This window comes from Mus musculus, chromosome 7, assembly GCF_000001635.26.
Source record: "Mus musculus strain C57BL/6J chromosome 7, GRCm38.p6 C57BL/6J".
In the NCBI taxonomy this organism is placed as follows: domain Eukaryota; kingdom Metazoa; phylum Chordata; class Mammalia; order Rodentia; family Muridae; genus Mus; species Mus musculus.
The window spans coordinates 66400660-66415927 of NC_000073.6; the positions used below are offsets into that span (position 1 = coordinate 66400660).

General features: G+C 50.2%; 1 protein-coding gene across 1 annotated transcript in view; it reads right to left on the reverse strand.

Moving 5' to 3' along the window:
• Positions 1–15268, reverse strand: part of Aldh1a3 (aldehyde dehydrogenase family 1, subfamily A3) — a 36586-nt gene that overhangs the window by 9768 nt on the left and 11550 nt on the right. Inside the window, exons 4-10 of the mRNA NM_053080.3 lie at positions 12242–12371; positions 11699–11760; positions 10843–10971; positions 8507–8620; positions 7142–7244; positions 5315–5499; positions 1312–1476 (exon numbers count right to left, since the gene is read on the reverse strand). Coding sequence (NP_444310.3) covers positions 1312–1476; positions 5315–5499; positions 7142–7244; positions 8507–8620; positions 10843–10971; positions 11699–11760; positions 12242–12371 — 888 coding nt within the window. The remainder of the gene's footprint in view (positions 1–1311; positions 1477–5314; positions 5500–7141; positions 7245–8506; positions 8621–10842; positions 10972–11698; positions 11761–12241; positions 12372–15268) is intronic.

The window sequence follows — 15268 nt, forward strand, 5'->3', positions numbered from 1 at the left end:
TTTTGTTTGAGACAGGATTTCTCTCTGTAACAGTCCTGCTTGCCCTGAAACCCTCTTATAGACCAGGCTGGTCTCAAGCTCACAGAGATCTGTCTGCCTCTACCTCCTGAGTGCTGTTGGGATTAAAGGAGTCACCACGCTCGGCTCATTCCTGGTGTCTTTTTCTGTCACTTAATAAAGATACCTAAACTATTTCTATAGTGAGTCCCAGGGGACAGATTGACACAATAGTCATCCAGCAAAGAAGAGCAGAGAGAGGCTGCACGTTTGCCCAGTTAGAGGAGAGTCTGAAGGGAGCTTGTGTGTGATTCAGCAGCAGGTGGGATTACACGCCAGGACGGTGCCCAGCCTCTAGAAATGGCTTCTCTACTTCCTTGGGAACATCTCATCAAGAAGTGTACCAAACAGCAGCAACAGCAAACTACTTTTAAACAGAAGTGCATAGAGCTCTGTGCCTCCACAGAGAGGTGAGAGACCTTTCAACATCTCAAGGAGAAACTATCAGATCCCCTCACAGGGAAGCCCATGTCCACCCCCCTCACATGCTTCAGAAGGTCTAGGCCAGTGGACCTCAGCCTTCCTAATGTCTCAACCCTTTAATACAGCTCCTCAAGTTGTGGCGCCCCCCCAACCATAAAACTGTTTCGTTGCTATGTCATAACTGCAATTTTGCTACTGTTATGAATCATAATGTAAATATCTGTTTTCAGAGGGTCTCAGTGTCGTTTGACTCCCTCCTCCTCCCTGTCCCTAGTGAGGGTTTGATCCACAGGTTGAAAAACTGCTGGACTGGGCCCTTCTTACTCATTCTGTACAGGAACAGCTGCCTTGTGCCTAACAAAGGAAGTACGAGGCAAAGGCAGATTTACACCTTCGTGGGGCTCTGCTTAATCCCTGTCATTCTCAAGAACAAATGTGGCAGAAAAATCAATGAGAATTATAGCGAGGCCTCACAGGGATACTTGTTTAAGAACGGTCTCAGGAGTGGAAGTGGCCACTGTTCCTGAATCCATAGTTTGGTGCCTCTTCATACCCGAAAGTCTCAGAGATGTCAGAGCTGGGCTGTGCGTGTAACTGCAGAAGGAACTGGGCTGCGGCTACCCAGTGACCATAAGCAAGGATGAAAACAGGACTGGGGTAACTGTAGCTGCTACAGGCTTTGGGGTTTGCCAAAAGCACCAGAACCCCAGGCGACAGCAGAGCCACCCAGCAATGAGACTGTGTGCCCTGTGAATCCTTCTGAGAGTCCTGGAGCCTCAGAATTCTTTGGAGGACTCCTGGGGCCTCCGTTTTGGCTGTAGCCACGCCTACCTCCTCTTTGGCAATCCTCATGTTGTCCGTAACATCTGAGAAGACCGTGGGTTTGATGAACAGCCCTCTGTCCTCCATGGCTGACCCCCCACATTCTAGCTTGGCCCCTTCCTTCTTCCCACTCTCAATCAGCTCGAGGATTTTGTCAAACTGCTTTTGGTCGATCTGCAAGACACAGAAGGGAATTATAACTACTTTCTTCCAGGAGGGGACTGTGGTCTTGTGTTTTCAATGGCCCTCAGCACTGTCAGCAGGTCCTTCTCTGTTCGGTGTCCTTGTCCAAGTCCTAGATCAGACAGCAGAGAGCCTTGTGGGTGGAGAGTCCTCTCCTGCACAAACACACCCTTTGGAACACCAGGGCCACAGGGAGGCCGTCCATCCTCCCCTCCATCCTGAGGCCTTACTCAAGTCTGGTTCCCCTCCTCATGCTGTGAGGTAAGGGTTAGGGTGAAGCAGACTCGGGATGCTTGCGTTCTCTCAAGTCTCAGCACTCTGCTTCCATTACTGGATTTAACAAGTAAACACGGGATGCCCAGCTCAATGTAACGATCAGAAACACAGCACACGGTGGCTTTTCGTATAAGGATATGCCAAACAGCTATTCCGGATATACTCAATTTAAGGTGTCTTCAGTTTGTCCGAAATTTGTCTAGTGGTGGTGTATTTGCCTGATAACTCTGCCCTGCTTACTGCGCTCCGCAGATTAGGGTAGGTTCGCATTGGAATTATCCTATCATGGTGCAGAGGAGGGAGCAAGGACTCAGAACTCCCGGGAACGGTGGACTGGGCCTCACAGTAGGGTCTGGGTACTGCTTCTTGGCTGGAGGGGAATGAACTGATCAGCAAAGTTCCACCTTCTGCTCTCTCCTTGGCTAGAAGGTGCCCTAGGCCACACGCCACAGATTAACACCCAGTTGGGGGACACAGTATTTATCCAGATATCAAAAGGTCACCCCTTCTGGGGATGGCTCAACAGGGAAGATGATCTTCCTGTCTTCTTCCTCAAATACATATGTTCCTACTGTGACTGGGTTGACAGACCGCTCCTTCTGTCCCAGGCTGAGAGAGACAGAATTTAAGCGACAAAGGTTACTGAGACATCCAGATAGGAGGCTTGGTTTCATTCCAGAAACATTAAATGGGAAAAAACAAAACCCAGGGATAGAGAAATGGCTCAGTGAGTAAAACGTGAGGACTTGGGCTCTCTGACATCCATGGGGGCGGGGGTAGAAGAACTGGACATAGTGACCCACACCTATAATCCCAGCACTGGGAAAGTGGAGACAAATGCTCCCCGAGGCTTGCTGGTCAGCTAGTCTTACCTACTCAGCGCACTTCAGGTTCAGTGACAGATTCTGTCTAAAAGAATAGGGTGGATATCAACAGAGAAATAACCTGACCTTGACCCCGGCCTCCATACAAACATACAATATATGTGCACACATATGTGCACATGGCTGCACACACACATGAACAAACATACATGCATGCAAACACAAATACCCACAGACAGTAAAGGTGCAAAAAAAGTAAATAAACCCATTTCAGGTCCAGAAAGTTCTTTGAGATTCTTCCTAAGAAACAATAAAGAATCAAATAGTGAAGCCAACATGATCTCTTGCACACAGAGATGGGGAGGAAATCCAAGCACATAATCACATTTGCAAGGAAATCCTGGAGGGGAACTCCAGGAATAAAGGCCATACGGGAGCCCCGATGTGGGGAGAGGTGAGAATGGGTGGGAGTGGAGATAGTGAACCCCTTCACTGTAGTCCTTTGTACATGGTTAGGGTCTAGAGCGATATGCTTGCATGCCCACAAAATGTAATGAAAGAAACCCAAACACGTCCAGTTCCCAGCCTTCTCTGTCTTTCTCTGGGTGAACCACATCTTGGTTCAAAAGTCCCAGATGGGCTGGCGAGACACTTAGTGAATAACGGTGCTAGTTGTCAAGACTGACAACTGGAGCTGAATCCTGGGCCCAGCAAAGATCCACACAGGAGAAGTAGGCGGCTTCTGGCCTCCATATCCTTGCTGTGGCATGTGCATCCCTCCTCCCATACACAAATGTATACACATACAAAGTAAATAAATAAATGTCACTTAAAAACATTTTTTAAATGTGGGAGGGGGAGTACTTATGTAACCAAACCCTTCTCTCCTCCTAGGGGGCCAACATAGCTCATTGGCGGAACTTCATCAGGCCTCAGGTCTTGGCTGGCTGGAACTAAGTTCTACCGGCAGACCCCATCTGTTCTGCAGGCAGCATGGGTCCCTGTCAGAACCCCTACACACCCATGCTCCACTCCCCCCGATGAGCCCTCATAAACACGTTGTTTAAATCTAATAGCCATCCGTGAAATGTCAGCTGGTGCCTACAGTACAGGAAGGAAGATCTGGCAGGAAGGGAAATGACAGGGCAGGGCACAGCACCAGAAGTGAGAAAAGATGGCCCCCACAGGACCTCTGCAGAGGACGCCTCCGGATCCCGAGCAGGCCAGGTGGCTTCCTTGCTCGGCTGCCAAGTTAACCCAAAAGATGATGGAATGTTCCAGCAAGCGGTCTCCAGCCCCCAGCCCCTGATCTAGGTCAGCAAGCTCTTCCACAGGCCTGAGACACACAGGAGTGTTTAGGCAGCTGGACAGCCTTGCAGAGTAAAACCTTACAGGTCTGTGGAGAGGGGGAGGGGAAAGAACACTTACAGGATCCTAACTAGTGTCCGGTTAGACAGTGTAAGTGAGTTCCACAGGGACTGTGCACAGAGAGCCCAGGTGGGATGGACAAACAGCCCCTCCCCGACCCACTCCACGGAAATGTCACACCAGAGATTTGGGAAGAAAAGGACAGAACCGTCAGGAGAAAACGTTTCCCATCTATTTCAGCTCAATGCTACAATTTGTGGATTCAGTACTGGTTTGTGGTCATGTGTGCACAGACACCATGGGCTACCCTGTGACAGGACTGTAGAGTTTGTGGTTGAGGCTGGGCATGAGGAATGCACACAGCTTCCCCACCAGGGACATGTGACACCAGTGCCACAGAGCACATGGGCTGCAGTCAAGGTTGGTGTCACCTTGGACAGAAAATCCTCCTCCATTTCTTGTCCAGCCAGCATCCACACAGAATAGCTAAGCAAAACTGATAAGGATGCCCTGAAATCACGTGGGGATGTGCATCTTCTAGGTCAGAGAGTTGCCAGTCGGGGCATATCTGCCTTTGCTGAGTTCTTCCTGGTGATGCTATACCCTCCATTTACTCCCATTTCCCAGATGAGAAAACTAAGGGCTGGAACAAACAACACAGAACCTCCTTTGGGCTCAGAAGTATCCTGTGTAAACATTTGGTGCCAATCCAGTGTGCCTCTAGGATAGACAGCAGGGAGTAAGTCGTGGATATGACTGGAAACCTGAGGGCTAAGCAGGAGTCTGACAAAAACAGAGTTGCCACCATTCTCTACTGCAGTGGAGACGTGCGTGCGCTTTACAAACTTCCTGGTTGGAGCTATTCCCATTCCCAAACCAGGCTTGCAGAAACCTGTTCCCACTACCCAGGATACAGCCCAATCCCTAGAGTCTCTTCACCCTCCGGTTACCGAGGGTTACTTCACGCTATAGTGCATGTGGCCTTGCAGGCCCTTGAGTCAAGCTTGTCAGTCATTGCCCTGACTGTCTCCCTCTTCGGCAGGGTTCAGGGAACTCTCTCTATCCCCCCTCCCCCGCTTTGAAGGCCACCATATCAAGAAGGCTGTGAAGGCTTCCCGATATGGCTACGGCAGATAGCCTCGTGCCCCGGATGCACTGGCTCCTCCCTGATTCCCCGAGGATACCGCTCCATTTCCTCACAGAAACAGTTTTTTTCTATCAGCTTCTAAAGAAAAGCTTTGAGTGGACAGCACAAGCCAGTTCTTTTCCTTGGAGGGGGAATCCTGTCTGTGACCATGCTTCTGCCTAGCTCAGTCCCTGCAGGAGCACCACACATGGGGACATGTCTGTTGGTGGGTTACCTGAGGCCCCTGCTCCGTTTTGGCATCGAAGGGGTCTCCAACTGGCCTCTTCTTGGCGAACTCCACACTCCTCCTCACAAACTCCCCGTAGACCTGCTCTTCCACGAACACCCTGGAGGCCGCTGTACAGCACTGGCCTTGGTTGAAGAACACTCCCTGGTGAGCACACTCGACGGCCAAGTCCACTGGGGGTGGGTCGGGGGAGGCAAGAGGAAGCGATTAAGTTGTTACAACAGGCCTGACAGCTGCAACTCTAATTACCCCCACAAGAAAACAGGGCCCAGATGACTGCATTTCAGAAACTAATTTTTCTTTCTTGGCGCTTCCCAAAGGAGAGGACGGGGAGAAGGATTTTTAGATTCACCAAGTCAGAGTTAAGTAAGTCTGGAGACTCAGGCTCTCTTGGTGCCTTTAATGTGCTAATGAGTGTCCAGTGGGAGCACTTTCCAGTTTAACTGTCCATAGAACTCCCCACCCCAGCTTTCCTGTCCCTAGAGGGACTGACTGTATCTCAGCAGGGTTGGACCAGGACAGTCTCACAAGGATCTCAGACCTCCCTGCACCCCACCCCTGCATCTGGGCCAGGGGCCAGGTTAGCGTGGCCCCTCCTGAAGACATCAGTTAATTTTCTGGTCCCTGGTGGGAACCAGGAAGGATGAGTGAAGTGACAAAGTATTGCATGTCACCCTGAACATTATGTCAGGATTTAATTTGGGAGAATGGCACTCCCTGGAGGAGGAGGCCCAAGGAAAAAGGGGAGCAGGCTCTGTTTTCATGACCCTTGGGGAACCAGCCCCTACTTAGGGTTCCCCTCGTCGGTATAGGGACAGCAGGTGGGGCAACACAAAACAGGACTGGCTCTTTGGGAAGGGAGATTGGGACCCTAAGTGTGAGTCACAGGAGGGCTAAATACAAAACTGTTCCAGTGACTCTGGGAGCAGCATTGCTCAGACCAGAGATGGGCAGATCCTCTCCGCAGCCTCTCTGGGAAGAAGAGCGAGTTCTTCCTCACTCTCCTCTCCCACTGAAAGTCAGTTTTAGGGAAAGAAACCGGTCCTTCACATTGTGTTATCATTTCTCAGGGCTATTTGCCATTCCAGCCTTATCTGGGCGCGGAATGGAAGCCTTTGATCTCTGCAGCAGGGATTTCTGGCACGAGGGGACAGTGGGGGAGGCTGTTCTCTATGGCATGGGTGCTCTCAGGTCTTCCATAAGTGACCCAGTGATCAGAAGATGAATGCTCACCGTGGTCCTTCCTGCCCTCTTCTGGACACAAGCGCCAACAATAACATACACACACTTTAATACTGCGTCACCCAGCTCTGGCAAGGCACAAGTTGTGCCCAGCTGTGTGCCAGAGAAGAGCCACACAGGAGTGACACCCAGAGCATGGTTTTTTATGTTTTGAAGGGTCAGCAAGGCTGTCCTCTGGTGTGCCAGCTGCTGTGTCAACTCTTTCAAGAGCCCAAGAAGACTGTAGCCTCAGTGGCTTAAAGATAGAAAACTGGACGCCCAGAGTGGAGAGCCTGCCTCCTCCTTCCCTAGCCCAGAAGGGGCCCTGTAGGAGAGACTAGACCCTGTGTACAGACTCCCCACAGCCTCCTCTATCTCCTTAGGGGCAGGAAGGTGAACTTAGCCTTCAGGTGCAGACCCTGCACTACCCGTAAGCCACATACTTGCACAGCTCAGCAATGTTCTGCCCTCTACAGGCTTGGGCCTGTAGGGGACAATGGCAGGCCTCATGAGGAAAGCATCCCATTGTGTGTGTGTATGGGTCCTGAATGCACACCAGGAGGCGAGGAGAGACCCATAGCCCCAGTGACTCACAGTCAGCATCTGCACACACGATGCACGGGTTCTTGCCTCCTAGCTCCAGTGTGACCCTCTTCAGGTTGCTCCGGGAGGCGGCTTCTCTGACCAGCTTTCCAACCTTCAGGGCAACAATTAGGCTCTGTCAACTCTTAGATGTGGTGAGCGTGTGCAGGCACGCTTTGGGCACCCTGGTCACCTGCCTCAGTGATGCACCCCAGGCATGATGCATCATACTGTCACCCAGCCTTGGCTCACCAGGCTGACCACTGCAGCGGGGCACCATGCTGGGTGACCTGGCACTCCTACTAGTCACAGCGGAGACTCTGCCAGCCCAATATGGAGGTGGTGCTGGTTTGAGAGGTCTGTCAAGCCAGGGAAACACCAAAGATGACATGTGACATGTTCTCTAGAACCCTTTAAAGACCGAGCCCACCTTGGGAGGAGGAGTGAGAATCGGTAGCTGAGGGAATGCCACAGGACCACCCTCCCACATACCCTGACAGGGTCTCTCTGGGACCTGAGCACTCAGTTGGATGCAGGGCTGGCCTAGTGTGCCTCCTGACTCATCCTGTCAACAAGTTTAACAAGGCACCAGAGCCTCAGAACTGGGAAAGACCTGGGAGACCAAGTCAGACCCTGAGACTTTAAGCTGGAGAACTGTGTCCACATTGCCTGGACCTGTTTAATACCATGCAAGGGAATGATGGTTGTAGGCCAGAGTCTAATTTTTTTTTTTAAAGATTTATTTTATTATTATATGTTAGTACACTGTAGCTGTCTTCAGACACACCAGAAGAGGGAGTCAGATCCTGTCACGGATGGTTGTGAGCCACCATGTGGTTGCTGGGATTTGAACTCTGGACCTTTGGAAGAGCAGTCGGGTGCTCTTACCCACTGAGCCATCTCACCAGCCCCAGAGTCTAATTCTTATTGGACTCTCTAAGGATGCTCACTCTGGTTGCCAAAAGGATTGGCAGGACTGGGGTAGGTAGCATTTTGCTTGTCTTCTTCTTTTTTTTTTAATTGATTTGTTGGTACTCTTCACATATGAAGGATATATAAACATTTGGAGAGCTACATGCTGTACAACTGGTTTTCTCCCAGCTTATTTATCATCGCTTGGTTTTAATGATGTTGTTTATTATATGGATGCTTTACATTTTTATTTTATCTTATCTCTCAGCTATTTTTTTTTCGTAAGGCTTCCAAACTCTATTAGCTATTTATTTAGTTTGGGAACTGGAAAATTTTTCTAATAGTTTACGAATAGGTTTAGAAAAAGAGAAGCAAATAGTATTTGAGCTTCTCAAGGAAACGTCGGTGGGTCTCAAATAATGGAGCAGTTGTTGTCTCTGGCAGCAGCTCACAGAGAGGGCGTACCTCTGTGGAGCCGGTGAAGGCTATCTTGTTGATCTGCGGATGGGAGGAAATTGCTGCTCCCACAGTGGGCCCAAAGCCTGGTACAATGTTCACCACACCCGGAGGGAACCCGACCTGGGAGGGACAAAAACGGCATCAAAGGATCAGACAGACAGCACCTACTACAAACCTATCTGCAGGAGTGGCCAAGAGTTGTAGCCCTATAAAGACCCCAAGCAAAGCAGCACCCTCAGAGGGCAACTGGGTGACACACTGGCCAGGATGCACCCACATCAGCTGCAGCAGTCCCGCCCCACTGCTGTTCTTCTAATCCTCTGTGCTGGCTGCGGGTGAAGGCATGTGAGAGAATTCATCACACCCAGGAAGAGTCTATCATCCTAGCAGGTCCTGAAGCAAAGGCTCAGGGATACCACTAGGTGGCAGTGGCTGTCCTGGATAAGACTGCCAGTGTGTGTGTGTGTGTGTGTGTGTGTGTGTGTGTGTGTGTGTGGTGGGGGTGATGTGTTGGGGAGAATGTGTGTGTGTGTGTGTGCGCACGCGCGCTTGTATGTCTGCATGTGTATACATGTACATGCCTATGTGAGCATGTGTCTATGTATATGTCTGTGGGGCTGTAAGAGAATGGGTATGTGAAAGCATTTTTGTTTGTGAGTATGTTTATATGAGTGTGTGAAAGATCATATGTGAGTCTGTGTGTGCGTGTGAGTGTCAACATATGAATATGAGACGTGTGTGTGTGTGTGTGTGTGTGTGTGTGTGTGTGTGTTGAAGGAAGAAGAGTTATCTTGATCACCCCCTCTTCAGACACACACCTATGCCCTTGCTAAGCCAATATCAGATCTACTCTGCCCAGGTAAAATGGGAAATCTTTCTGTTGTGGGTTTGACTTAATGCTTGTATTATGGGTTCCCAAACTGCACAAGAATCCTGAGTGTGAGACACTGAGGGTCCCGGTCCACAGCTGGTTCTAATTAATAAATAAATAAATGGCAGGGCAGGGGGACAGAGGTGGGACTTTAGATTTCCCAGGCAAGGAAAGCAAGGGAAGAGAGAAGATTTAGAACCCTCATGCCGGGAAGCAGAAAGATCAGGCCTGTGAAGTGCAAGACAGGGAGACTGCTGACAAGTAAGAGTCGGGAATCATGGCCCTGGTAGGGCTGTAGGCCTGGGTCCAGGGCGACTAGGATGGAATATAGGTTTTAGTAAGAAATAATTCAGGAATATCAAATGGGAGGGTGTGTTAGTCATGGGGAGGTTTGGAAATGCCCAGCCATTTAAGGCATATTAAATATAAGGCTCTGTGTGTGTGTGTGTGTGTGTATTGCGCACATGAGAGAGTCTAGAAAATTAGGGCTGGTAGCTGCCAGAGAGAGTAGAGTGAATTTCTCCACTACAGCTACACCCTTCTCCTTGCTGGCCCCACTGGGCTCATCCAGGATTGGCACTTGCGGAGGCAAGGGACTGCTGATATTCCCATACTCACACTCAGGCTATGCACACACAAGGAGACCTCCTTGTTAACAAGACCAACCTAATGAGTTATGCCGTTCCCAGCACAGGGTCTTGTCTGAGACTTTATTTTTAAAATGTCAGTTGAGGATACAGTGTTTGACTCTTAAGTTTCCTAGGCATTATCCTGTAGCTGTGATTTTAGAGCCTAGAGTCTCTTTTGCATGAAAGCATGTGTGGTCATCGAGAGGAAGGTGTGTCCTGGCTGGTTACAGCAGCCCCAGCCTCCCTCAACCGGTACACCACCCCGCTGCCTCAGTCCAGCTGGGAGTGAAACGGTCGCCTTTCTTCCAGCTCATCTTTCTTCCTGTTCTTTCAATCTTCACTACATGTGTGCCGATGATGGAACGGCTGAAATATGTTGCCAGGTGTGTCTGGCAGGTGTCCCTCTAGGCCACTGCTTCCCTGAGTTGTGGCTCCCTTAGGGTGGGGAAGACAGTGGAAAGGCTCCTGGGGACCTACACACAGCTGCAACTAACTACCTAGCTAGCTAGCAAGGCCACCCTGCCCACCTCCCATGGCCACTAAGCCCAGGGTTTGGAGATCTCGGTTTTTGGCCCCCCTCTTGCAATGCTTTAGATAAAACACAGAGAGCTAACTACTGGTTTATGCCTTAATGAGAGAGGCAGGTTCTTATGAGGTCCGTGGTGAGGAATAGCAGCTTCCAGATCAACTCGCATGTGCACAGTCACTAAGCTAACCAGTCATGCCCTTCCTTCTGCATAGTGAGCTGGTGGCCGGCTGCTGTCACTGCTTTCGATAATGCCTAGCTCCTGGGTGTGTGGATCTATCCAGAATACATGCGGTTTCCTCGTCAGACTCCTTACCTCTTTGATGAGAGAGGCTAGGTACAGAGCCGTGAGAGGGGTCTGCTCAGCTGGCTTCAGGACCACGGTGTTCCCACAGCACAGGGCAGGAGCCAGTTTCCAGGCCAGCATCAGCAGGGGGAAGTTCCACTGTGCCAGAGAACAAGAAAGGGGCCTTGAGGCTTAGGTCCACTGTGCCCGTATCCCAGGGCCTAGCCACCTCTGTGGATGCTTCCTTTGTATGGCCTGGATTGGCTTTGAAGGGTAGCATTGGAGTATGCAGGACTGCCGGAGTCTAGTGCTTGCTCGGCTGATCCTGGAAGATGCTAATGGACAAGAGGTCTACCCTCTGTGTCTTCTTATTCTCTCCAAAATGCTTGCCAAAGGAGTGACATTTCCCTTGTCTCCTCAGTCGTCCTTCATTCAGCTGCTGTGGAAGTGGCCCAGGGCTTCCCAGATAGGCAGGGTCAAGTTCCTCAACTTGTGCAGGGCTCAGCTCCTTAGTGTCCCAGGCTGCAGGAATGGGACCTGCTATCTCCCAGGTGTGCTTACCCTAGCCTGAGTTCCTACTTGCCAGCCTTCCTGTTTCTGTCCGAGGAGGGCCACTGATCCATGCCTTTGTCCAGGCAGGTCTTACTGTTTGCAAAGCCCACTTCTCGGGTGACCAAACATTCCTGTGTCCCAGGCCCAATTAAGAGACTCTGTCCCAGAGAAGCAGCCACTCAGACCACTCAGCTGGAATCCACTGTGCCTCCTACCAAACACCCTGAACTATCTTAGGAGCCCTCAGGCGTCGAGCCCTGTGCCCACTGCCTGTCCCCAGCCAGGGGCTGTTACTGTGAGCAGAAACAGTCTGTGAAGGAACTTTCTTACTCACTGGTGTAATGGCCCCACACACCCCGATGGGCTCATGCCTGGTGAAGCACACAACGTTGTCATCTGGAAAAGAGGTGGCATAGGGGAAGAGTACAATCATGGTTAAGAAAGGTGCACACCTTTAATCTCAGCCTTGGGAAGCAGAGGCAGGTGGATCTCTGGGAGTTCAAAGCCAGTCTGGTCTACATAGCAAGTTCGAGGACAAACTGGAGCTAATAGAAAGATCTTGTCTTCAAACAAAAACAACAACAAAAGCACAACACCATCATCAACAATAACAAAAACCCCACAAACAAAAAAGAATTTCACTGGGCCAAATTAAAAGAAATAAATAGAGAAGCCTTCAAGAGTCCCAGATCTCTCTTATCTGTAACACAAAGAAGTGGTTTGGGCTCAAGTTCAAAGTGCCCTTGAAGAAGAATCATTGTGGTCTGTGTGGGGACAGGGCCCATGGGACAGTCGCACTGCAGGGGAAAGATCAAGGGGGAGGAGAAGACAGGGCCCCCAGTAGACCCAAGCAAGGCTGGAGTCTGCGCAGGCTCACCTGTGGGGATGGTCCTGCCCTGGATTTTGTCTGCCCACCCGGCAAAATATCTGAAGGTCTTAATACAGCCTTCCAGGTCGACGAAAAAGGCATGAAGGAATGGCTTGCCGGTGTCCATGGTCTCCAGAGTCTGCAGGAACAAGGCAGCATCTTTTGTAGACATAGCTTTTTCTTCCTCCTCCGGTTGTTAAGTAGTGCAGGAGACAGCACAAGCACAGAGCATAGCTCTCTAGACCTCAGTCCTTCCACACCACTTCAGAAAACCTGCCTCTACATTGAAATGGACCTGCCCGCTATGGGCAAGGACTGGCCCCTCCCCCTTTATTGCCTGGTGCCTGAAGCGGGGAGTGGGAGGGGGGCGCTGGTGAACATGGGCACTGTCTCCACCGATGCTCATTTGAACATGCGCTGTGTGCCATCTGCCCTGGCATTTGTTCTTCCATCCAGAGCGCAGCAGTCTCCAATGTACCATCCAGACACATGAATTCATGCACCCCTAGGGAGCTTCCAGAAATTTGGCTGGCAAGAGGATGGATTATTATTATTATTATTTTAACAAAACGGAAAGGGAAGACTCTGGATTTTCCTTCTCAGCTGGGCTGATCAGGGTGGCACTGGAAAGAAGCAGGGAGCTCAGGGGGGTCAGGCCATCAGCACAACAGTGCAAGGCTTCCCAAGCAGGCTGCTGGCCGGATGCGGAAACAGACGAGGGAGGGCAAGCTAGCCGGACTATGCTTGGGTGCCGCTGCTCAATGTTGGGATTCTTTTCTATTTCTAGCCTGGGTGAAAGAAACCCCTTTGTCTTTCACACAAGCAGCCCTATGGAGCACTGTGCTGAAACGTCCACTTATCTGGCCTCACAGAAAGTCTACGCTCGTCACATTGCCTAGGGCTGAATTCCTGCTGAAATCTTTATGGAGCTAGATGATGCTAGAGACAGGAAGGGAGGTGCCTCCTCATTCCAACCCAGGGCTATACTCCCAAGACACTTGCCTGTGTCTTACTGGATGCTGGTTGCCTCTGTTCCCATTGGAAGATACTGATGAGGGTGCAGTCACTAAGGCTAGCAAGGCCCAGTGACTCGCTATGGCTGAACACCAGCCAGCCCTAACTTCCCGGGATCCTAGTTCTCACCTGTCAAGTGGCTGTCCCTGGGCATTTGGAAGACTTGAAATAGTCAGGATTCTTCCACCTGACATCTAGTTCAGAGACAATCAACAGAAACCACCACAGCCTTTGTGTGTGGCATGTTTGTATGGACATATCCGTGAGTGTGTGGACACACATGCGTATGGGTGTGTATGTACTCGGGAACGTTTCAGCTCCTCATCACCTTATTTTGAGACAAGGTCTCTCTATGAGCCGGGAGCGCACCGATTTCGCTAGGCTGGTTAGCCAGCGAGCCCCGGGATCCTCCTATCTATCTCCAGCTCCTTAGCTGTGGGGTTTAAAACTACATCCTGCCATGCCTAGCTTTTTATGTGGTGCCAAGGATCCAAGCTCAGGTCTTTATGCTCATGCTGCAAACACTCGGTTGACTGAACCATGTTCCCTAGCCATGGGAATCGTCACTTCTGGTTGATGCTGGCTGAGCCCTCAGATGTCTTCTACCTCAGTTTCCTGTACTGTAAAAGGAAGATATCAGTTTCACCCTCTTGGGGCTGGTGTGTGAGCTAGAGCAATCGGGGAACATAACACTCAGATAAGTAGCTTCCTGAAGTGCTATTGTCCAGATGCTAACTGGTAGACAGACCAGCTTTCTCTTATGCACTAGATGGGTGCTTGGTGACCCTCATTCTTCCTGAGTAGGAGAGACTCAGACTTGCTGAAGATGACAGAACTTGGCTGGGTCTGAGGGTCTGAGGCTTGAACATCAACCACTTGGAGACCAACATGACACCCAGTACCCTGTACCTTTGGCCCCTGTGCATTTGTGTCCACTTTCATTTTTCTGAGGAGAAGCCTATACTTGCAGCAATGTCCAAAGACCCCCGGCTCTGGACAGCCCCCAAGTTCATGAAGCTAGGGATCTGTCTATTCTTGCTCTTTTCTGTGATAAGGCAAGATGGAGCATTGTGGGTAAATCTGGGACACAGCATCCATCCACTTCCCTTCCTGGATTTCTACCTCAGGTTTGGTAGCCTTGGACAAGGTGGTTATTTATTTTTTTTTTCTGGGCCTCAACTTCCTGACTTTGAAATGAGATAATACATGCTGTAAGTCCAGAGCCTACAAGTCAGGTCCGTGGAGAACATCCAATAAGCATTACCTACAGATTGAAATCATTAATTTAGGCAAGATTGCTTAGTAGAGCAGTAACTTGAATTTTCTGGGTTGGTTGTAAAGAATCAGTACAAACAAAGCCCAGTTCACAATAAATTTATGCTATACTGAAAGTTCTTTAAATGGGAGGGGCAGCTAAGGAGAAAGCTCAGTTAGTAAGTGCTTACCACACAAGCACGAGGACCTAGGTTCAATCCCCAGAACCCACATTTGAGAAAAGCCAGGTATGGTGGCACACTCTTGTAATTCCTGCACGAAGAAGGCAGAGACAGATCCCTGGAGCTCACCAGTCAGCAAGCTTTGCCTAATTAGTGAGCCTCAAGCCAATCAGAAATTGTTTCAAAAACAAAAAACAAAAAGACGAAGTGTGTGGCTCCTGTGGAACAACATATGATGTTGACCTCTGACCTACACACACACACACACACACACACACACACACACACACACACACACACACAAGACCTGAGTATGCACATATATACTCATATGTTCTGACTACTGGTTCGGTCAATCTGACAGGAGCTAGAGTCATTTGGGGAGAAAGTGCCCTCAGAGATTGGTCTGTACACAAGTCTGTGGGGGCATGCATGTTTTGATTAATTAAGGAGGGTCCACAGCGCACTATGGGCAGTGCCAACCCTGGACGGGTAGTCCTGAAAGGTGTAAGACAGAAAGTTGAGCAGGCCAGTAAACACCAGGCTTCCATGGTTTCTACTTCACGTCTTGCCTTGAGTTCCTGCT